The sequence below is a fragment of the Dendropsophus ebraccatus genome, chromosome 9, assembly GCF_027789765.1.
Source record: "Dendropsophus ebraccatus isolate aDenEbr1 chromosome 9, aDenEbr1.pat, whole genome shotgun sequence".
In the NCBI taxonomy this organism is placed as follows: Eukaryota; Metazoa; Chordata; class Amphibia; order Anura; family Hylidae; genus Dendropsophus; species Dendropsophus ebraccatus.
Window position 1 is genome coordinate 54,354,905 of NC_091462.1, and position 24,496 is coordinate 54,379,400.

General features: G+C 43.8%; 1 protein-coding gene across 3 annotated transcripts in view; it reads right to left on the minus strand.

The window, feature by feature from the left end:
* Nucleotides 1–24,496, minus strand: part of LOC138801004 (aldehyde oxidase-like) — an 80,318-nt gene that overhangs the window by 39,785 nt on the left and 16,037 nt on the right. For all 3 annotated transcript variants that reach the window (XR_011364551.1, XM_069983355.1, XM_069983354.1), the window contains exons 5-16: nt 23,775–23,901; nt 14,159–14,220; nt 11,450–11,581; nt 11,153–11,233; nt 10,531–10,672; nt 8,018–8,110; nt 7,750–7,901; nt 7,577–7,670; nt 2,613–2,722; nt 995–1,179; nt 595–757; nt 440–514 (exon numbers count right to left, since the gene is read on the minus strand). Coding sequence is in view for 2 of the 3 variants with exons in the window: in XM_069983355.1 (XP_069839456.1) it covers nt 440–514; nt 595–757; nt 995–1,179; nt 2,613–2,722; nt 7,577–7,670; nt 7,750–7,901; nt 8,018–8,110; nt 10,531–10,672; nt 11,153–11,233; nt 11,450–11,581; nt 14,159–14,220; nt 23,775–23,901 (1,416 nt within the window). In the remaining variant the exon portion in view is untranslated. The remainder of the gene's footprint in view (nt 1–439; nt 515–594; nt 758–994; nt 1,180–2,612; nt 2,723–7,576; nt 7,671–7,749; nt 7,902–8,017; nt 8,111–10,530; nt 10,673–11,152; nt 11,234–11,449; nt 11,582–14,158; nt 14,221–23,774; nt 23,902–24,496) is intronic.

The following is a 24,496-nucleotide window of genomic DNA, read 5'->3' on the forward strand; positions in this document are numbered from 1 at the left end:
AACGGACCCCAGGATAGATCTTGGATTAAAAGCAGCTGCAGCGGGTGCAGAATCACTTTAGCACTAAAATCTGGTTTGTATTGAAAACAACTTTTGTGGTTTTGTTGTTCTTCCCGAGACTTAAAAGACATAAAACTGGAAAATTCCACATGAAAGTGGAAAATTTAACTAAAAATGGGTGATAAGCAAATAATGTAAAAAAATCTGATAACACAGTATAGTATAAGAAGCCTAATAATAAAAGATTGGATCTGTGGCAGAGTCACTGTAAAACCAGGGCTCTGTTTCTTTAAACAGCTTAATCTGAAAGAAAGCTGAACTCTTTTCTTTGATGCAATGCATATAATGCCCTTGTTATACAACCAGGAGACTAATCTGTGAGAATTTATGATAAGTTTACACCACCTGCAGTAAGTGTTTATAACTCCCACATCTTTACCTGGTAAGTCTGAATGTGTTTGGAAGGTGTTGAATCAAATGTCTTCAATGCACTTATATCTGTATTATTAGGATCCTGTAAAAATAACAAATTAAGTCAGGTGTAGAAGTTTGCCAACAAAGCTTATACAATAGGGAAACACAATGACAATGTACCAGGTGGTCCAGTGCCTGCAGCACCTCAAGGTACAATTTGAATAGGAAGCTGATTGTCAATGTTCTCTTGTATTCCACCATCCCACCAGGAGCAGACGGATTTAGGTGAATCTCATCCAAGATCAGCTTGCAGGCTTCACTCAACATTTCCTCATTCCAGTGCCTGGGGTATAAAAACATCCCTGTTTGCTACGTTAAGCACTATTCTATTAAATAAAACAAAGGATTCAATAAGAGAAGTTTTCTATTATTTGTCATTATAACTCATTCTATATTCAGGATAGGCTGAAACTATTTAGCTAGAAAGCGATGGCCTACTTATTAGTCCATAAATACCTTGTAATCTGAATATCTGATATGTACCCAAATATTAAACATGCATTTATTTTACAGTTCTGACTTTCCAACCAGCCGTTGACTAGTTTCCTTTGCAGACACTGTCGATGCTCCCAATCCTCCATAGAATATACGAATGCTTTTAATAATGTCTGTGTTGTCTTCAAACTGAACCTTCATTCCAGCAACGACAATGGGCAAAGCATTTTCCCGGCGCTGGGCTTGTCTAATAGCCAGGACGTGATCGCCCTAATAAAACAAGATATTTGGCATGTATTTAGCAGTATGTATAGGAGTACAGTGAAATACTGTTATTTTGGTGAGAAACTATTTACACATTTTCTATATCATGTTGACACAGTTTTTTAAATTTTAGAGAAGAGAAGTCCGGCGAAATTTTTTATTAAAGTATTGTATTGCCCCCCAAAAGTTATAGAAATCACCAATATACACTTATTACGGGAAATACATATAAAATGATTTTTTCCCTACACTTACAACTGCATCAAGGCTTCACTTCCTGGATAACATGGTGATGTCACGACCCGACTCCTAGAGCTGTGCGGGCTGTGGCTGCTGGGAAGGATGATGGCAGAGGGATGCTCAGTGTCCCTCCAGTGCCCTGTGTCCCTCAGTGTCCCCCTGCCATCATCCTCTCCAGCAGCCACAGCCCGCACAGCTCTGGGAGTTGGGTCGTGACATCACCATTTTATCCAGGAAGTGAAGCCTTGATTCAGTAGTTAGTGCAGGGAAAAAAGCCCTCTATGTGCATTTCCCGTAATAAGTGTATATTGGTAATTTGTATAACTTTGGGGGGGGGCAGTACATTACTTTAATAAAAATTTTCGCTAGACTTCTCCTTTATAGGGGTTTTGCAAGGAGCATGAGATGGCTCAAGCCTTCTGTTCCCAGGGCTTAAGCCATATTTTGCTCCCTGACAGTTTTTTAAATCTATTTTATAGGATTTTTTCTTTTTTACCATGTAAATCCAGCATTGGTAGGAATCTTTATTGCTTACTTTATGGTCATGTAGCTCTATCTGGTACTTTAGGACCTACTGTGTTGACCCTAGCTGGACCCTAGCTGCTATTGTGTTTGTCTCTGATTTTGCTTCTGTCCTTGCTATCATGGCTTGTGACCCTCTAGCGTATTTCCTGACTTGTATTTCTAATTGGCTTAATCTGTGAATGACAGGCATTGACCCAGACTGACGTCCTTGGTTTCCCCCTGACTGGCCCCGCAACTCGTTAGAGAACGGACCACCACCTAATTTAGGGCTGCTACTAAGGGTTCATTTACACAGAATGATTATCTGACAAAGATTTGAAGCCAAAGCCAGGAATGGATTTGAAAAAGAGAGAAATCTCAGTCTTTCCTTTATGTTCTGATCTCTGTTTATAGTCTGTTTCTGGCTTCAAATATTTAGCAGATAATATTTCTGTGTAAATGGACCCTTAGGGCAGATCGTCCAACTTGACAAAAACAGTGGGCTGGGTTGAGTTCGGGAACATATTGGGGGAAGGCTACCGTTTTGTTAGCTGCCCCCCTAAAAATAAAAGTCATGATTATTATTAGCGGCAGTCTATATAACGAAATGGCCGCCTTACTCCCATATGTTACCAAAGTGGGAACATAGCCTTAAAGTATAGTCTTAAAAGAAAATAAAAACAGTTGGAACTTACTTTCTCAGAATAAGGTATATGTACAGATACCAAGATTTCTTCAGGTTTAGGGAAAGAGGTTCCTGATGTTGCAAAAAAAGACTCATCTAAAGGAACTTGTCTGGTACCATCTGTCAGAAAGAGGTGGTTTATATATTTATTTAGGGTGCAAAGGATAACTTTTAAAAAAAAAACAAGTAAAACGTCTGTTCTGTTAATATTAAAGGAGAAGTCCGGCCAAAATTATTATTTTTTTATATGTTATTACTTATGGAAAGTTACACAATTTTCTAATGTACATTAATTATGGGAAATGCTCATATACTGCTATTTCCCTTAATTTAGTGTATCAGGAAGTGTTAGAATTCTCTCAGAAGCAGTGACGTCACAACAAATGGTGTAATTCCTATGGAGTGTCCAGTAGGGGGCGCTCTAAATATAGAAGTCAATGAGTACCATTGACTTCTATATATAGTGCGCCCCTGCTGGACACTCTATTGAATGATTTAATGTGTATGTAATGTAATGTTATGTACTGTACTTTGTGATTGAATACATTTATGGAATACTTTGGGGAGCAAGTGTCCTTGCTCCCCAAAGTATCCCATAAATGTATTCAATGAATACATTTGCAGGGCACCGAGCAGGGAGGGAGAGAAGTGCCATCTACCTCCCCCCCTCCCTGCTCGGTCCTGGGCACATATACACAGTACTACTCCCCCATTATCTGCAGATAATGGGGGAGTAGTACCTGTGCTATCTATGCCCATCATATCGCCGCCACTCACACAAGGGCCGCTCTTCATGTCCCCTTCTCCTCTGCTCCCCCTCCTCCTCCCGGCTTCAAACTATCGCGCCGCTGACTCCCACCCGCCCGCTCCTCACACTATCCCGCCACCCGCGCCGCTGACTCCCACCCGCCCGCTCCTTACACTATCCCGCCGCCAGCCGCCGCTCTCTGCTCCTGCTGACGCGGCATGCAGGAGCAGAGAGCGGTGCGGGCGGCGGGATAGTGTGAGGAGCAGGCAGATAGGAGTCAGCGGTGCAGGCGGCGAGGAGTCAGCGGCGCAACAGTTAGTTTGAAGCCGGGAGGAGGAAGGGGAGCGGAGAAGAAGGGGGCATGAAGAGCAACCCTTGACTGAGCGGCGGCGATATGATGGGCATAGATAGCACAGATACTACTCCCCCATTATGGGGGAGTAGTACTGTGTATATGTGCTCAGCACCGAGCAGGGAGGGAGGGGGAAGGTAGATGGCACTTCTCTCCCTTCCTGCTCTGTACCCTGCAAATGTATTCATTGAATACATTTATGGGATACTTTGGGGAGCAAGGACACTTGCTCCCCAAAGTATTCCATAAATGTATTCAATCACAAAGTATTCCATAAATGTATTCAATCACAAAGTACAGTACATAACACTACATTACATACACATCAAATGATTCAATAGAGTGTCCAGCAGAGGCGCACTATATATAGAAGTCCATGGTACTCATTGACTTCTATATATAGAGCGCCCCCTGCTGGACACTCCATAGGAATTACACCATTCATCATGACGTCACTGCTTCTGAGAGAATTCTAACACTTCTTGATACACTAAATTAAGGGAAATAGCAGTATATGAGCATTTCCCATAATTAATGTACATTAGAAAATTGTATAACTTTCCATAAGTAATAACATATAAAAAAAAATGATTTTGGCCGGACTTCTCCTTTAAGTAGTTGACCAATATGTTGTGCTAGTCTGTCAGTCATTCATTTATGAGCCTCCTGATGAAGGGACCTTGTTGTTTTGAAGGCTTGCCAATCTAATTTTTCTGGCAAGCCAATAATGGTATCACTCCTAACTGACTTTGTTTTTTATTTTTTTTTTACCATTAAAGGGAACTCCGGGTAGAGGTTAAAAAAATGAAACTTCTGCAGAAGCATATAACAATACTTACCTATTTATCCCAGCTTTAAAACTACCAAAAATCCATTTGTTTTGGAGGGTTTTGTTCTGTTTTGTGTTTCTGTATTTCCTGGTTGAGCAGATGTACTCAGTACTACAGGTTCCAGAATGCAATGCTTTCCCTCAGCTGTTCCATCACAGTCCTCCACCCTGCACATTCCTCAACCAAAGCTGGTGCAGAACATCTAGGCTGTGTTCACACATTGCAGTTTCATTGTGTTACTGAATTATTTGCAGTACTTTATAATTTCATTTTAGCATTATCTATTTGTGTTACTGCAGCATTTTTGTGCAGATACTGCAGTACTGCAATGACACTCCAACATGTGTGAACACAGCCCTAATTTCTCTGTAGACTTTTGCACAATCAGCGACAGTTGAAACACCTGCTGAGACGAGCAGACTGAGACTAGCAGACACACACAATGTGAGACAGAGGCATGAGATATTTGTCTACTAAGGGAGGACAGCAGAAAGAGCAGGAGACAATGTGGATTGGCACAGAGGCCATTTTTTTCACTTCCTGGATTTCTATCAGCTGCCAGTGTGGCAAAACCGTACAGATACAGTAATATATTGTATAGACACATCTATATAATTTTTAATGTACTTTTAATAGAAAACAAGTTTTTCTTATCCGGAGTTCCCCTTTAACCATGATGTAGTATTTTTGTAGTATTATGTAGTATTGTTTTTACAAATTAAAAGTTTCCTTATATTGGTTGAACACCGCTGAATGTTGCTAGTGCTGTTACAGATTGTAAAGTCCTGAAATACCAAGTGGGCCTGGAGAGTAGTGCTGGTGTATTTGTCGGTCTGTTTGGATAGTAAAAAATAGACTGAAGCTTACCTATGGACTTGTATGGGAAAGTTTTCTAGGCAAGCTGTGTAACTTGTGCAGAGGTTATTGAATAAATGAGCTGTAACACCACCAATTGTGAATGACCTGATTATGTCTTTCCTATGTCTGATTATATCCTAGTGCCACCATTGACTATAACCATATTAGTGATAATAAGAAGAAAAACAGGCTATCTACAGGCTACTAGATTTGCGTTCAAGATTTCAGGATTATTTTAAAATACAGTAATTAACATAAAAAATGAGGGGAAAATAAAACACCAAAAATTCTTTAAAACTATGTTTGAAGGGAACCTGTCACCATAAAAATACTTCCTAAGCTATCGACATCATGTTACTGTGCAGAAGGATCTTAAAAATACATACAAGGAACCCTGGAAAAAAACTATTGCATGCAAAAAATGTGTCAGGTATGGCTGGGGTTCCTCCTATCTATTCTACGACCTGCATTTTGCATTTTCTCTGTCTCTTAGGTTGGTATTTGTGATTTTTATGTCAGACTCACTCATTGCAAACTTGCTTAGGTTTTCTTTATTGTCCACCTAAGGTCAGTTCAGATATTGTTTGTGCATGCTTGATTGTGCTTTTTTGCATTTATCAAAGTACTGTGGCAAGCCTAAGGACATAGAGGTGTCTCACAGCCTGCCCCTGCTCTGGGAAGCCTCCTCCTGGCTGCAGCAGCTCCCCGGGACCTTCTCCTAGCCGCTGGTCCAGCAAAAGTGTAAATGAATTCCAGAGTCTCTACATTTTGTGATACTGTGCTTGGTTGAAGCATCCGGCACCCGCCTGACAGCTGTCCCCCTGGGCAGCCACTGCTTCTCCCTGCCACTGGGAGAAGCTCCTCCTGGCTGCAGCTGTTCCCTGTATCTTCTCCCAGCGGACGGGGGGGGGGGGGGAGGAGGGTTAGGCGGGTGCTGGATGAGCGATGCCAAGGGCCTCCAGCGCTAGAGAAAGGGCGCCAGCAGGAGCTTCTCGAAGGCATCATAAAATGTAGAGACTCTGGCTAAAGTTTAAAGTTTGCTATAAGACAAATCTTTCTTAACCTTTTACACAGACAGACCACTGCCTATGACGAATGACAAAAAAAATCGACAATACACGTATAGCAATTCAGTCATAACCATCTTCATGTGGGAGTTTTTTTACACTTTTGTCAGACCTGTAGCCACGAGAAGGTCTCAGGGTGCTGCTACAGCCAGGAGGAGGCTTCCCAGAGCAGGGGCAGGCTGTGGCTTGTGACGTCACCATTTCTGCCAGAACTTGAAGCCTTGATGCAGTAGTAAGTGCAGAGAAAAAGCACTATACATGCATTTGTCGTAATAAGTGTGTATTGGTGATTTGTATAACTTTTGTTTGGCAATAACATACTTAAAAATAACTTTTGGCCGGAGTTCTGCTTTAGATGTTTGATTAATATAACTTATTTGTCCTATATGTCATTTTTGGTTCTTTGTTCTATTGACGTGGGTTTTTTATATACTGGGCTTTATTGGCTTCTTTAATATACAAAAAATTTTAAACAGTCTAAGCCACAATTCCACAATTTGGTAATACCATACAAATATTTTAAAAGGGGACCTGACAGCTCTCCTGATGTGGCTGTGTTAGTGAACCCTTCTATTGCCCATGATATAACAGTGCTGTAGCTTCTTCCCTTACAGCTCTGCAATGTACTGTTCATCTGCTATGCTTTGTGAAAAAAATATAAGTAGATAGGCACTAGTAATCTCTTGGTATTACCGCCTATTAAATAGGAATGTGCCTATACAAAATGCAATCAATTCTGAAGAGTCAGATTGGGTAGGGACACACCCTACTGGAAAATGGTAACACCCAGCTGACGATTTAATCATACATTTCCAGGATGTAAAACAGAGGCATGTCACAGTCCTGAGAAAATGGTGCTGTATGTTCTTATTGTATATGACTTATATGAAATATACAGATATATGATATATCCAGATATAGACATTTTCACTTTTAGGCTATGTTCCCACTACAGGATTTTATTGGGAAATTATTATAAACATTATTTGCAGCTGTCATTATTAATGGACAGCCATAATTTTGCAACAACATCCCATAGTTGGCACATATACTAAGGAAAATCACTAAATATCAGATGAACAGAATTTTGGAATAATAGAATTCTATATACTGAAGTACCTTTGGATGCCAGGTTTAGTACACAGCCTCCAGCAGCCAGAACTGGGTTTAGATCAGATGTTGTAGATCGGCTAATGATGTTTCCTCCTAAAGACTGTAAAAACATTAGATATTCAGTCTGATCAATGATACGCTTACATTAAATATGTTAATAGATAATTCAGTTTACTTACAGCTGTATTCCTAATCTGGGCACCTCCAAGTGTTTGGAGCTGCTTTAAGAGGGCCGTGAAAAGCTTGGTCTTTTCCTCTGGCAGACGTGAAACAGCATTATTGAGTGTGTCTTTTAGTATAGTAAGACTGCAGGCTGCTCCCAATGTGATTCCTACAATAAAAATAAAAATCAGCCACTTGACAAAGGCATATTGAATGAACATCACCGCTAAGTACAGTATGTGAATGCAGCCTTACCTGCATCACTTACTGTGAATATAGCCTTACCTGTATCACTCTCAGTCACAAGGTGGAGCTCCACAATTCTTGCAGGGAAAATAATTACAGGATGAAACACTCCTCTAAATTTCATTTCTGGCCCTAGATAAACGTGACAAAACAGGTTTATAGGCTATGGACATTTACTGATTTATTTTTTTAATTTATGATATCTTTCCTGTCTCAAAATGAAACAACTTTCTAAAAAGTCTTTATGACAAGGAATATGTCAGATCTGTTTTCTGCTCAGAGCTGCAGGCAATGGATAGCTGTTAGGTATCAAAGCAAACTGTACCCTACTAGTTGATGGTTGATGCCAAACTTTTAAAAAAATTACATTTTTATTTCTTAGCCAAGTGCCAAGGAGGCGGGCCAACCTGCCCAAATGCCACAGTGTAGCACAGCTTCTCACTGGTCTTCACCTCCGAGCCTTCAATGACTGATTACACGGCCTAGCATCTCAATCAGGAAGGGGCTGGGAGATGAGGTCAAGTGAGGAGGTTCAGACCTCAAAAGATAAAAGCTTTTGATATGACTCTATGACAAAAATAAAACTATTACTGCTATACGCCTATATTGTACATTACTGATTTACTACTGTATAATTTTAATAGTTAGCATTGGCAAATGAGCTAAGCTTGGTATCTACAGTATGTTCCTCCTATGACCAAAACTGTTTCTTCTTCAGCAACCTAGTTGATTTCCCAGTAGTAAACACTGAAAAATCTGTCTAAATACCATCAAATAATATGTACCGAGTAACACAGGGCCATAGGGGCCATAACTAATTGATGTTGTTTTCAGCCGATAAAAGAATCCTAAGCAGAGCTTATGTTGCATGGTAGACTGCTATACCATCTACCTGGTGCACCTGCAATTTTGCAAAATTATGTAAACACACTAAGATAAACACTAGACTCATGAACTATGGGAGCACATGACAGGATAACATCAGGCATTATTGAAAGAGGATGAAATAAAGAAGGCAAACACAGAAAACTGCCAGCACCTGGAACTAAATCAAAGGATTTGCAGGGATAAACAAACTTTATTAGATACAAAGTTTAGTAAATATTATAAAGGTCATCCATGAGTTTTAAAAAATTACATAGCAGCAGAAATTGTTACAAAATAAAGAATCAAACAATACATACCTGTTAAATCTCCTACTGCTCAAGCAGCAATATGCCAATGGTCTATACTGGTTTAGTTATTTTTCTACAGCGATGATATACCATACATCCACATAACAGCTGCAGCCAATCATTGCCCTTATAAGCCATGGGCCATAAACATGAATATCAGCCCTGGGGCCAGTGACTGGTTGCAGTGATCACATGGATTTAAGCCAAGTCATCCTGCAGAAAAAAAAAGACTACCAGAACATTTGCATAGGAGAGGCAGGGATTTTATAGGCAATAGTTTTTAGATTATAACATTTACTGATAGTTTGGAGGGGTACCCACTAAGTGCTGGAAGGCAGTGTTCTCACATTGCCAATGCATATTTAACATCAGGGCTGTATTAACAGCTGCTGCTGCCCTAGGCACTAAACCTGAAGACGCCCCATCTTCACGCACCTATTGGCGATAACAGACCTGACCAATACCACCATACCCCCCACCCCCCTGGAAAAGACACCAGATTTACTGGCAAGTCTGAACGGGAGGAGGGAAACTTAAAAAATAAAAACAAAAGTTTTTTCTGTCTCCCTGCTCCCTGGTGCTGCCCCCCTGCAAGGTGCTGCCCTAGGCACCGGACCACGGGTGCCTAATGGTAAATACGGCCCTGCTTAACATGCATTTAACAAAACAAAAAAAATTATAATAAATAAATTAAAAATAAATTAAACAATACAATGTTAAGGCAATGTGGGACCAATGTCTTAACTCTGCATTGCAGCCTCTAGTGACAATTAAATGATCAAAAGAGCTGAAACTGCAAAGAGCAGAGTGCACCTTTTAGGGGAAACCATATGTACAGCAGGGACACCTGTCATTTTGACAGGAGTCTGGCTCTTTTACAGTAAACAGCGATGGGCTATGCGTGAAAGTAAAGAGGTTGCCCTCCTTACTATCCTGGAGACAAAAAATACAAACTTGCTTTCTTTTGCATTTTCCATCACCAAACAAAAGTTTAGGTGATTGGAATACCCCTTTAACTCCTTACACTCTGTGGGATGGGCACTGCGCAACCAACCCATGACGTGTAAGAGCTGTACATCATGAGTTTGTTGATGGATTTGTACCCAATAAAGTCAATGGATAGCAAATTCACTACATGAAATACCAGGAAAACCATGGTATTAACTATGATTTTGTTGTCATGTTCAATGAAAAAGTGACAGACTCCCCTTTAGTTGTTAAGAAGTCAACACTGAACCAATATGGCTGAATTCCTGTTTTGTGTGGAAATCTTTCAGTACACATTTAATGTGATAGTGGACCTTAGTTCTTCTGCTTTTCTTTAACCCCTTTCTATCCAATAAATGTAAAGCTTGTGCTATTTTGCTTTCTGCCTACCTACTGCAGTGTTTCCCACGACAAGTGGAGCTTTCGGGTACTGTTCTTTTAAGTGAAGTAACTCCTGGAGACTGGCTGGAGAAAACCAGGTAATGCGCTCTCCTTGGAAGATCAGCTCCTTCTTGTTTTCATTGTCCATTAACTGCAATTGAGCGAACACAAGACATGTATATAAGCAACAAATTTTCACTGCATCTCAATGTGGAGACTGTCAAAGACCACCACCTTATAAACATTACATTTGTAATGTTCAATGTTTTTCTAGGAGTAACTGTACTGTGTTGATTTTTATCCCTATGATGTCTTATCTGCACAATGCTGTTTGGTTCCTGTTGTAATTATAAATATTTGTCAAAAAAGTTTACTATTTGGTTAATAGGTGCTACAATATAACAAGCATAACCCCAATCCCAATAACAAATATACATTGCCAGAGGCTGTTCTATCCGGTAACAGTCTATGACAGGCATGGGGAATCTGCTGGTCTAGATTTCCACCTGTCACACCCCTCTGCACCATGCCATATTTTTAGCTTTACATTTTACACTTTACATTTTACTTTATGATTAAATTCGAATTTTTGTATGATAACATTAACTGCAGATACCATTGAACTACCTACTATTAGTTCAGGTGGAAAGATCAGCTCTTGAGTCGAGTCAAGGGGCAAGAAGTTGTCTTCTTTAAACAACCCTGTGCAAACCTACAGGGGAAAAAAAAAAAACAACAACAACAACAACAATTACGCCTCCAGCAGAAGAGCAAGGGAAATGTTCACTGCTCCGCATGTACAAGAACATACAGATTTCCCTTGTTCCATTGCTACCTCTATATTTCTATATTTTTATGACTATAAAAACTGCTTTTGAAAAACTTTGAAGGCGCTCTTCAAAGTAAACATTAATAGTAACTCACTTACATCTCCAGGAACAGAATCGTGATCTTCATTCAGTCCGTTGACTCCATTGACTCCATGGACCCCATTACTCTTGCTTGCGTCACCATTGACATAACAAGCTCCATTCTCCTTCAGTTGACAGCAATCCTCCTTCTTTAGAAACAAATTGGAAACATATTAAAAGATAGTAAAACAGATTCCAAAACTAACTTGTCTTGGTATTGATCGAAATATTTGCCCAAAGGATTAGGCTTAGTTTACATTACATCTTAGAATAGAGGAAATACTGCAAAGTAAGACACTTTCCATCAAGAAGCCATCTAATTGGCTCTAAACTATTAGTTCGCAGCAGAACAACCACCCCAAACATCCAGTCAATGTCATTAAAAGAAGGGCAAAGAGTCCTAGTGGAAGTGATGATATGGCCACAGAGCCTTGAACTCAACATCATGGAGTCTGTCTGGGATTACATGAAGAGACAGATGGACATGCGCAGTGTCATCCACAGAGGATCTGTGCATAAAGGAGAAATCTAATGAAAGGATAAAAAATGCAGGCAAGATGGTGGGGGCAGGAAAATAATAAAGACCTGAACTTACCTGTCCTCATGCCACCGATGCGCCACTCCCAGTTCCTGTTCGCAGCAGCCGGCTGTCAGCTTCAGCTGGAAACCAGGCACATCACTTACCTGGCTTCACCAGCTGAAACGTCATGGCCTTGCTTCACCTGCTGAAACGTCACAGCCCAGTTGAGTGATCCCTGCTCAGCCAGTCCGTTACTGGGGCAGTGTCCCCCCTCAGTCACTGATTGGTTGCGCGGGCAATCATTCAGCTGGGGTTGTGACGTTGCAGCTAGCTGAATTAAAAGTCACCAGCTGATGTGAACAGGACCCAGGAGCGGTGTATCGGAGGCACGAGGGCAGGTGAGTTCAGTTCTTTATTATTTTGCCGCCCCCACCAGCCTGCCTGCAGTTTTTGTCCTTCCATTGGACTTCTACTTTAATTCTCTAAGGCAAAGGGGAAGTTGCAACAAGTATTGAAGTGATTTACATTTCTCTTCTGTTCATTTGCTTTGTATTTTATTAAGTGATAAAATAAATTCTTAACATTTCTTTTTTGAAGCATTTTCAGTTTGCACCATTTTTCCACACCTGACCAAAGCTTTTGCACAGTACTGTATTTTAGGGCTATTTCCTGATGTATCCCTCAGAGGGGAGCTCCAATATATGATATTCTATAACCATAAAGGCGGCACAGACTACCCTGCTAATGGCCAAATGGACACTCTATGGATAAGTTGAGCATATTTGCTGTTGCATGTGCCAAGCAAAAAGCAAAGACAGGTATTTGACTGTAACCTTGGAAGTATAGTTTTAAATGTGGCAGATAGCTATTATAAGGGTTGCAGTGCCACAGCCCATTGTGGTTACTTGTATGTGACTGTTTTGAAAGATATTCCCTAAAGCAGATAAGTACAATGAATCTCTTTGACATGAAAAAAACTTTGGATATGGTTCAATGGCATTAATAACAGTGCTCTTCACTATTACCCTTACAGATCCAACTGAATAAAGTTGAGTGAGGAACAATGGTAGATACATTAATTTTTTTTATTGCTAGAACTGAAGGACTTGAAGGATAAAAGACATTTGTATAGTGCCAACATATTCCGCTGCACTTTACAATTCTGGGAGGACATGATGATAAAAGTTATGACCACAAAAAAAGTTTCACACATTAAAAATTTAGTACACATGTGGTAAGGTAGCCAATAGTGTTAAAGGGGTACTCCAGCAGGGGGGGGGGCACTTTTTTGCTGGGAACGGGGAGGAGTTGGCTGAGGGAAAAGACGCCCACTCACCTCCCCGGTTACAGCGGCAGGTCCCGCATCGCGGCGCTCCGGTGCCCGGTTCCCGGCCGCTTCCGGGTGTCTGACGTGGGCCTGAAAAGATACGTCTCAGGTCCGCTCAGCCACTCAGTGACAGAGGCGGGTTCTCGTCTCGGGCCTGTGTCAGACACCCGGAAGTGGCCGGGAACCGGGCATCGGAGCGCAGCGATGCGGGACCCGCCGCTGGAACCGGGGAGGTGAGTGGACGTCTTTTCCCTCGGCCACCTCCTCCCCGGTCCCAGCAAAAAAGTGCCCCCCCCCCCTGCTGGAGTACCCCTTTAATGCAGCAATGCTCTGTGCGCATCACTTCCCTGGCTGGCTGCGCACTCCATACAGCTGAAGAAGATGGCCCCATAGACTTATAATGAAATGTGTCTCCTGCAACTGGAGCCTGGGAGTGAAACGCACGGATGCACGCTTCTCCTAGCTTGTTTTCGTCAATGGAGGTCTCAACACCCAGACCCGACCGATCAAAACTTTTAGTATGTAAATACGTCAAAACTTTTTTTTATATAACAGGGACACTTTAAGACTTTTGATCTGTACATTGATTTTTAGCTTTTATAGAAGTACTGTATATAAAAAGAAGAATAATGACATCTCCACCCAACAGAGCTAGTACTGTCTAAAATTCTCAAGACAGAAGACTAAACTGCAGTGAAGTGTGTACAATATAAAGATAAGAAGACCAGAGTGTAATACAAAATCAAGTATGTTATAATGGAAGGTTGTGTTTCTGCAGTGCTCTACTGTTCTTACCATAAGGAACCATATAAATCAGAGACACAACAAGGTTAGGGCACATGATATAAGTAAATTCTGTTCAATAGCCTATTTACTTACATTGCAGAATGTTCTGCAGCCGTCAACTATTGGCCGATAACCAGTACAACGGCACAGATTACCTAATAAAAAGAACACAAGTAAACAGAGGGCTGAAGAAAGACGTTAAACCAGTTTGTAATCTCTTTATTAACTGAAATATTTCAGAACAACCATACATAACCTTATAAAGGACCTTTCACTTGCTCGCCCTTTATAAAACAAACATTGGAGAGCATTCCAGTCTTCAATAACAGAGGTTAATGGTCACATTTATGTAAATACACAGAGTGGTCAGTGTGCCGTATCATCCAATTCTATGAAAAGTAAAGACCTTAGCCAACATGTCGACTGGCTGGGTAAAATGTTACTAAGTTGGAAATGTCTCATCCATGTATAAAGGTGTAAAAGAATGCTAATCTTCTGTAATAGTACTTTACCTTAAGGGGCTGTTCATTGTAATTTTGGAACACCTTTTAACCAATTTCTTTTAAGTGGAGAGTCTTACAGTATCTGCTGATATGCAGTCAAGACTCCTGTGCCAATATCAACCTCTTCTTGAGAGAACAAATATCCTATGTTATCACCAACATACTTTGTTGAAAGTCATTACTGTTGTTCACTTACACGCTTTACGTATATATATGTGTGTGTGTGTGTACAGGTGTTCCACTAAGGGCCCTATTACACGGGACGATCATCGTGCGAAAAATCGTTATATCGTTCGAATTTAAACAATAATCATTCTGTGTAATTGCAGGCAATAAGCGAAAAATCGTTCGTATGTCATTGATCATTGATTTAGATCTGAACCTAAAATTATCATTTATCGTTCGCTAATCGTTAGCTGTAATTGCACATTTGTTCGTTCAAGTTCCGCATTTGTTCACTAATCGTTCAGAGTAATTGCACATTGTTCATTGCTTTGCTGGGATCATAAGGAATAAACAATCAGAGTACCGATCGCAATAATGATCATAGTAACGATCGTATCTAACGATTATCGTTCTGTGTAATATGGTGAACGACTTCAGGTTAACAACAAACAATGTTGTTTGCGATTGTTTATGGTTAGTTGTTAATTGTTAAAAATCGCTTCGTGTAATAGGACCCTAAGTCTCTATGCCCCTGGGCAAAGTAACTCACTCAGGGTCTTACCAAAAGGGATGAAGGAAAGTGTATTGTGTGTTTCCCCCAGTAGGTGTCGCTGTTATATTTCTTATATATACTGTACTCTGAAGGTCTCAAGTCTTTGTCACATGTTGTGTTTTCCAGCTATTACAGATGCAGGAATTTTTCCCTCTTCTTTCGCCCTATCACCTCTCTTTTCTCCACCACACAGCCCCACCAATCACATGCTAGCTAAGAATCCCTTATTAGGGTGCCTTCACACCTACCGTATCGCTGCTTATCTCTCACACAAAACTCACATCAAAATCGCATGAAAGTAGCTGCGTTTTTTGTGGTGTTGAACTCGCCTGTGAAAATCATGTGGAAATCGGCCAGCCAGCCAGGGTGCCGCTTTGAGGCCGGGGTGAGCTTCCAGCACTGGCAGCCTCTCACACAGGCCGGAAGCTCACTGTGCAGCCCCGCGGTGCCCGTACTTCTCTCCTGGCGGCGTGATGACGTCACATCATGCACGCCGCCAAGCAGAGAAGTTCGGGCATCGCGGGGCTGCACTGTGAGCTTCCGGCCTGTGTGAGAGGCTGCCTGTGCCGGAAGCGCACTCAGGCTCTGCAATGGGGGGTGGACCTGCCCAGACTGCCTCTGCCCGGCCACCCCCCATCGTCTCCCCCATCTTCTCCCCCTGCTTCCACCCCCATCGTCTCCCCCTGCTTCCACCCCCATCGTCTCCCCGTGCTGTCACCCCCATCTTCTCCCCCTGCTGCCACCCCCATCGTCTCCCCCTGCTGTCACCCCCATCTTCTCCCCCTGCTTCCAACCCCATCGTCTCCCCGTGCTGCCACCACCATCTTCTCCCCCTGCTTCCACCCCTATCGTCTCCCCCTGCTGTCACCCCCATTGTCTCCCCCTGCTTCCACCCCCATTGTCTCCCCCTGCTTCCACCCCCATCGTCTCCTCCTGCTTCCACTCCCATCGTCTTCCCCTGCTTCCACCCCCATCTTCTTCCCCTGCTTCCACCCCTATTGTCCCCCCCTGCTGCCACCCCCATCGTCTCCCCCTGCTGCTACCCCCATCTTCTCCCCCTGCTGCCACCCCCATCGTCTCCCCCTGCCCCCAAGCAGCTTCCCCTGCCACCCCCAGCTTCTCCCCCTGCCACCGCCAGCGGCTTCCCTGCCACCCCTAGCTGCTCCCCCTCCCCCTGTCGCCCCAGCTTCTCCCCCTCCCCACAGCTTTTGCCCCTGTCACCCCAGCTGCTCCCCCAGTCACCCCCAACTGCCCGCGTGCAGACGAGTTGGGGTTGGAGAAGTCTTCATGATGCTGCGCCAGATGGAGAAAAAAGCGACGTGTGAGCGACTGCAATCGGAGAAGACGTCACCTGTGAGTCATTAGTAACTGCACTGTAATCACTTCTATAGTGTGCAGAGCCTGTGTACCATTGATGTCTAAATGGGTCAGTGTATTGTTTGCGGTAGTGTACTGACACAGCCCTGCGGTCACTACAGTACACTAGCGCAAACTTTTAAACTAGAACCAACCCAACTACAACTGCAGGCACTACAACTCCCAGCATATCCTGAGGGCTGCAGACTGTCAGTACATGCTGGGAGTTGTAGTGCCTATTGCTGTTGTAGTTGGGTCCTAGGTGCATTATACACTGGATGCTTTCTGGCATATAAGAATACATAGATCTGTGGGGGCTCAGTGTAGGGAAGTGACCCCAGAACAGCACTAATAGGGATAGGGAGGAGATGTTTTTGTTCTATCCCCTATTAGTGATGTTCTGGGGTCACTTCCCTGCACTGAGCCCCCACAGATCTATGTATTCTGATCTCCCACAACGCCTCCAGGACCCAACTACAACAGCTGCAGGCAGGGCCGGACTGGGACTAAAAATCAGCCCTGGCACTCACACCCCTCCAGCCCACATACCATATAAAGCCATGTTCACATGGCGTATGAGACCAGCCGAGTCATGGAGCGGTAGGTCTCTGAAAAGATCATCCCGGCCGGTACTGCGCGGATGATCTTTCTGGCCGCAGTGTTCTGATGCGGGTGCATCAGCGTGCGCCCGCATCAGAACCCTCATAGCACACAATGAAGCAAGCGGCTGAAGCCACTCGCTTCATAGTGTGATCTGACAGGTCTTTCTGCAGTAAATTGCGGCTGCAGAAAACTGACATGTCAGTTCTTTGCGGCGGCGCTTGGGATACCGTCCTGAGCGTATGCCATGTGTATATGCTCCGGCTGGGATCCCATAGAAAAACCGCAGGCTAGTCCACACGTGCAAAGTACGGACGTTGTTGCCGATGGCTGCGTGAACATAGCCTAACACTGTGTCCTCAGGTTGTGTTGTGTGGTATTGCAGTTCAGTTCCAGTGACGTGAATGGAGCCAAGTTGTAATAACATAGGCAGCCCATGGGCAGGGATGGTTCTGTATTTGGAAAAAAGCAACTATGTCTTTTTAAATCCTGAATAACATTATTATATATCTCTGCCTACATATAAAAGCCTTATACGTAATAAAATTTTTGTCATTACAGGGTGAGGGCTGCTTATGTTCTCATGTTGGATACGTACATGTATGAGCAATCCAATATACCTGATGAGCTGTTAGATATCTATTTCATACTGGATCTATCTATATCCAAGAAAAATCCGCAGTACTGCTTGAAAAAGATAGCGTGAGGCTATCGAAACGTGGAATCTCGTTTGCTGCACTTATATACTATTTTTTACACTGCGTTATCTCCTATCTATGATCTATCTATCTAGGTTGTAGATAGTTCAGCAGCACTCCACAAAACGAATAGTCTTGGTGCCAGCGGATCAGTCCCGACCAAGGGTAAGGTAAATATCCAAAATATAGTCCACAGCACTCGTTCTCAATGAAAAAAGTGTGTAAATTTATTCCATCATATCAAAAACAGCAAAGTGCAGCACACAATATACCAAGTACATGGTACTTGGTATATTGTGTGCTGCACTTTGCTGTTTTTGATATGATGGAATAAATTTACACACTTTTTTCATTGAGAACGAGTGCTGTGGACTATATTTTGGATATCTATCTATCTATCTATTGCAAAGAAAGGAAGCAGCACACAGCGAAGTAGGTGCCAGCAGGTGAGACTTGACCAAACCTCGACGTAGTATATATCAGGAAAATCCCACGGCACTCTGAAGATTCAGGTGAATAAACGTAAATTTATTGTGGTAACATATTACAGCATTCCATGTGAGCGTGAGAATGACGGCGAGAAGCTGTCGAAACGTCGCGCACATGGAATGCTGTAATATGTTACCACAATAAATTTATGTTTATTCACCTGAATCTTCAGAGTGCCGTGGGATTTTCCTGATATCTATCTATCTCCTATCTACCTATCTATCTCCTACCTACCTACCTATCATCTATCTATCTCCCTATCTATTTATCTATCTATCTAAAAAAATAATAATATAGAGCAGCACTCCGGTACCAACGTGTGGTGCCAGCGGGTAATCCCAACCAAGGATCAAAATAGCTAATTCAATAATATATGTCCTGCAGCACACAAAATTCGGTGAAAAAACTAGTAAAATGTATTCAATCAGTGAAGTAACATAACACAGCATAAGAAGTGACGCGACGTTTCGATGATCTCCCTCATCATGATGGAGATCATCGAAACGTCGCGTCACTTCTTATGCTGTGTTATGTTACTTCACTGATTGAATAAATTTCACTAGTTTTTTCACCGAATTTTGTGTGCTGCGGGACATATATTATTGAATTATCTATCTATCTATCTATCTATCTATCTATCTATCTATCTATCTATCTATCTATCTATCTATCTATCTCTCTCTATCTAAAGTATACTCACCTCTGGTGGATCCAGCAGCATCTCTCTGTTCCCCTCTGGTCACTGCTTCTCTCTGGTCCATCAGCTGCTCTTAAACGTTCCGGGACAGGGCTTGTAAGAGACAGGCAGCGTGATGCACTTGGCCACGGAGGCTCACTGCTCCACTCTGGCGGCGCCAGCACTTATCTTCTCCACTACTCGGGGGCAGACAGGTAACAGCTGACGTCACACGGCTGCAGCCCAACAAGAGAGGAGAGAAGTGCTGGCACCGCCGGAGTGGAGCAGTGAGCCTCCGTGGCCCAGTGCATCACGCTGCCTGTCTCTCAATAGCCATGCTTCTAAAGAGGCAGAGCAGCCGCAAAGAGCGCCGGAGGCCGCAGGAGGAGGGGGGCCGAGTTGGTGAGGCAGTGGTGGCTGGTGGCTGAACGGCCTCAAGAGGCCACAGCGACCGGGGCTGCGGACTGGGGGGGATGTTTCGGGGGGCACTGACACACACACACACTGACCTAACGCAGACTGCCCGAAGTAGAGCTCCTGCCGCTGCGGCCCGCTCCGCTCTGTCAAGCTCGGCCCTCTCCTGCCACCGCAGCCCACCCGTCACGCTCGGCCCGCTCCTCCAATCTTATCAACGTGATCAACGTGGAGGAGGAGCATGGGGCCCCACGCTCCTCCTCCTCGTTGATTAGATTGGAGGAGCGGGCCGAGTGTGACGGGCGGGCTGCGGTGGCAGGAGAGGGCCGCAGCGGCAGGAGCTGTCCGCAGCCGTGATTTTTTTTAATAATGTTTTTTTTTTTTTTGTAGCCCGGGCGGCCCACAGACTGGTAATCCGGCCAGCACAGCGGGCATTTGCCCGGCTTGTCAGATTACCAGTCCGGGCCTGGCTGCAGGCACTACAACTCCAAGCATGTACTGACAGTATGCAGCCCGCAGGATATGCTGGGAGTTGTAGTACAGTGTAGACAGATGTATTACTGGACCTTCAGGGCTGATGGTTGTCACCCACAGATTGCAGCCACCAGGAGACTCTGCACACAGTGATTTAATAAAGTGTTGTCCACTCAAAGACTACAACTCCCGGCATACCCTGAGAGCTGTATAAATGTAGGGTGTTCTGAGAGTTTTAGTTTGACTGAAAATATTATTCACAAGGGATCTGTCACAGATACAGATGAATCCAGGGAAGGACGGGGTCAGCATGTCGTGTCTCACTGGTTCTATATAGGTGGGCCCCAAGTATCATTTCCTCTAGTGGCCCCAGGTACCCCAGTCCGACACTGGATAGAAGCGGTCCCCAAACTAAGACGTCCCCAGCCTCCTTCCCTCCTACTTCACGGCTGTTTGATGAACAGAGCGGGTATCAAGCAGAGCAGCGCCACAGTACCCAGCACTACTGAGTGGAGCCCCCAGGGTATGCACCATGCATGTAACCCACCAGTGACCCGGGGGGGGGGGGGGCGCCTAAGCATGCAAAGTGCCTAGGGCAGCATGAACTCTAAATACAGGCCTGCCTGCACCTGCATATCAAAGTCTTTTAGTTATCCTGTATTAAACTGAAGTAAACAGAGGTTCTTCTGGTAACACACTGGACTCTGGTCTATCCTTTATTGCACCTACACATCAGGTTGCACTTGGGCTACCCAAACCTCGAGTGCAGTGCCCATTTGTCCAAGGGTGGGTTCCGATGCCACTCTTGGCCCATCGTGACAAGTGCCCAAGTGACCCTAGACCCACAGAGCTGCCACAAAACTGCACAAGCTCCCCGGCTATATATATATACACACACACACATATTGCCATCAGAACATATTGCACAGTTTTAGGCTATGTTCACACTACGTATGAGACCGGCCGAAGTTTGTACGCGACCGGACATGTGCGGCTGAAACTACGGCCGTGTGAAAAATAAACATGCGGGCGAATTGCGAACATACAAGCGAACCGCAAACATACGCCCGTAGTATAGTTATGCTTCCTAGCTTGTTTCGAAGCAATCTGAAGCAGGTCATTTACTTGGAAATCTTCGCCCAGCCCAGTAAACCACACAGAACCTTTTAATATAAAAATCAAGTTCGATTTGGCTGAAAAAAGTGTTCCGTACGGAGCCGCATTGAAATCCACGGCCGTGAGTTGGAACATTTCAGTCCTCAAACAATGCCGGTCTTGTTCATTTTTCACGGCGCCGTATACGATCCGGCCATAGGCTCATACGTAGTGTGCATTGTGCGGCCGTATATCGTATACTTTCAAGCAAACGCATCAACCTCAAAACTACGGACGTATTTTCGCGGTTCGCACTACGGCCGGACATATACGTTGTATAAACGTGGCCTTATTCTGTAAAAATATAAAATACTACTACTCTCAACATGACCGTAATACATTATTATTATGCTGCACACATAGAAGACAACAACCCCTAAGATGACCATAATCTATTTCTATTATACCCTCTGAATAGAACACCACAACCCCCAACATGACCCGACCACTGGACGAGGGCATAATATAAATTCTATAATACTCTATACCTACAACACTACAACCCTCAACATGACCATAATGAGCCTGCTCCATAGGACTCTGCATTACCGCATTACCGACATGTATGTACATAGGAAGGCGGGAAGAAGGTCAGGGTTCAGAACAACCTGGCTGCCTTCTTGCAAAAACAGCATCACACCTGTCCACAAGCTGCAGGTGGAGTCCTATTAATTTCTATGGAGCCAGCTGCAATAGCAAATACAACCCTATAGTCATGAGTGGAGCTGTTTCTGGGCTTATTGAGAGACTTCACCAACCAAATCGCATCATTAACGCACAGTGTGACCCCAGCCAAAAGCTATCATGTAGCCGCGGGGAGTCAAACGAGTGTTTAGGTTCGGATAACATTACTGAACCCACTGACATATTCACTCAACACAACTTCTCAGCAATACGCTTGGAATATGTGACATTTCAGCTTCCTTATATAATGTCTAAAAACTGCACAGTGTGAGCTGTGGCATGTATTTAAGACATCACATACATTTTTCAGCTCATATTTTGGTGTCTAATAGTTGAGAAGTGTTTTCTAATATATATTTTATAACATTTGCTGCTCTTTACAGTTTTTATTTTATTTGCAGAGAACTCCTTTAAAGCTTAAAGGGGTAGTGCGGCATTTCAAAATTATTCACTAAATAACACACATTACAAAGTTATACAACTTTGTAATGTATGTTATGTTAGTGAATGGCCCCCTTCCCCGTGGCCCCCCCCCTCCATGCTAGACCCGGAAGTGTGATGCATTATACTCAACTGATTCGTTTCGACCGCCGTCCGCCATCTTAGGATAATGATGTCATCTTCGGGAGGCTGGCTGGACCGCTCCAGCCGTCCCTTATGCCGCCCCCCCTCTGCCGCATCATCAGGGGGGCTGGCATGAGGGAAGGGGGCCATTCCCAGCCGGGTCACGGAACGGCCGGTCTCTGCCCGGATCATCCCGGACGGTACTTAAGCACTGGCCGAATGATCTTCCGGCCGCAGTGTTCTGATGTGGGCACATCAGTGAGCGCCCGCATCAGAACTCCCCACAGCACACAATGAAGCAAGCAGCCAGAGCCGCTCGCTTCATTGTGTGAACTGCCAGGGTTTCCTACGGCCGCACTTCATTGAATTGTGGCCGCAGAAAACTGTTATGTCAGTTATTTGCGGCGCCACACGGGATCCAGGCTGGAGCGTGTACAATGTGTATACATTCCGGCCGCGATCCCATAGAAATGTAGGCAATGTTCCACACTGCATAAAGTACAGCCGTTGTTGCCAATGGCAACAATGGCCATACTTTTATGTAGTGTGAATATAGCCTTGTAGTGAATTTTGTACATTTTGCTATTTATTTTCCTTTCAAATGAACTGGTGTCAGAAAGTTAAAAAGATTTGCATTTCACTTTAATTTAAAAATCTCCAGTCTTCCCGTATTTATTAACTGCTGTATGTCCTGCAGGAAGTAGTGTATTTGCTCCAGTTTGACACAGCGCTCTCTGCTGCCAAGTCTGTCCATGACAGAGTTTTCTATGGGGATTTTCTACTGCTCTGGATAATTCCTGACATGGACAGAGAAATTGGGTCTCTTTTACAGCCCCAAGAAGTCATTTTCGGTTAGGTGTACCTCTTAGCCCTGGCTCCTCCAGCTTCAATGTCACGGAGTGGCTGATGTATTTTGCGCTCAGTCAACCAGTGACTGCAGCGGTGTCTCGACCCAGTCACTGATTGGCTGAGTGGGTGATCCATTGGCCGAGTATGTGATGTTGCAGCTGGAGAAGCTGCAGGAGGACGGCATCTGTCGCATATTGTTAAGGAAGCGCTACAAGGGCACTGGGACAGGTAAGTATACTTTTGTTATTATGCTCCTGCACCACCCTTCCTGCCTGAGATTTGTTAGTTTCAAGAAACTTACGTGGCCCATTATGCTGTTTGCATAGAGTGACTGACAAATTACACAGCGCTGTGCAAAGTCGCTATAGTAATGTGAAAGGTTTGGCACTGGTTATATCTGGTATATGTATGGTGGGCCCTTAGAATTACATTTCCTGGTGGGCTCAAGGTACCCCATTCCTACACTGATGATAATGTAGCTTTACATAATGGAAACAAAACTTAGACAATAGCAATGAAATTGTCATACCTCCCAGCGCTTCATTTATCTGTTGCATGGTGGGTTCTGGGTGGTTCCTCAGCAAACTGTACATAGACATCACCATCCCAGGAGTGCAGAAACCACACTGGGAGCCATGAGCTTTTGCTATCCTTTCCTGCAGGTAAAATTTACATAAATAAATGACTGCGAATGATTAAACAGAAATGAACCGTATTTTATTATAAAACTAAGCTGCAGTTAAGTTTATGTTCACATATAGTATTAATTATGGCCGTTATTCTACTGGCAGCCAACTTCCCATTGACTTTAATAGAGTGAATTAGGCTGCATTCACACATCCTGTAAAATTGTCCGTGGGTGCGGATCCGCGACCACGGACAATTTTACGGGACAATTGACGTGAATGCAGCCATTCACATGACCCGTGCCGCAACCTGCACCACGAAAAAAATAGGACATGTCCTAGTGCGGATCACGGCAAGGATCACATAACACATCCGTCGCTTAGCTGCAGAGATGACAGGAGAGCATGATGTGTTCTCCTGTTATAGCATCTACTACTCACCTATACCCCCGTGCTGACCAGCGTACGTGTTCACCAGAAGTGGTTGGGACTATGCTGCCTTCTTCTCCCAGCAACGTAGTCCCAGCCACTTCCGGTGAGCGCTTGTAGCCGGTCTGCACAGGGGGAATAGGTGAGTAGTAGATGCGATGACAGGAGCGCACATCATGCTCTCCTGTCATCTCTG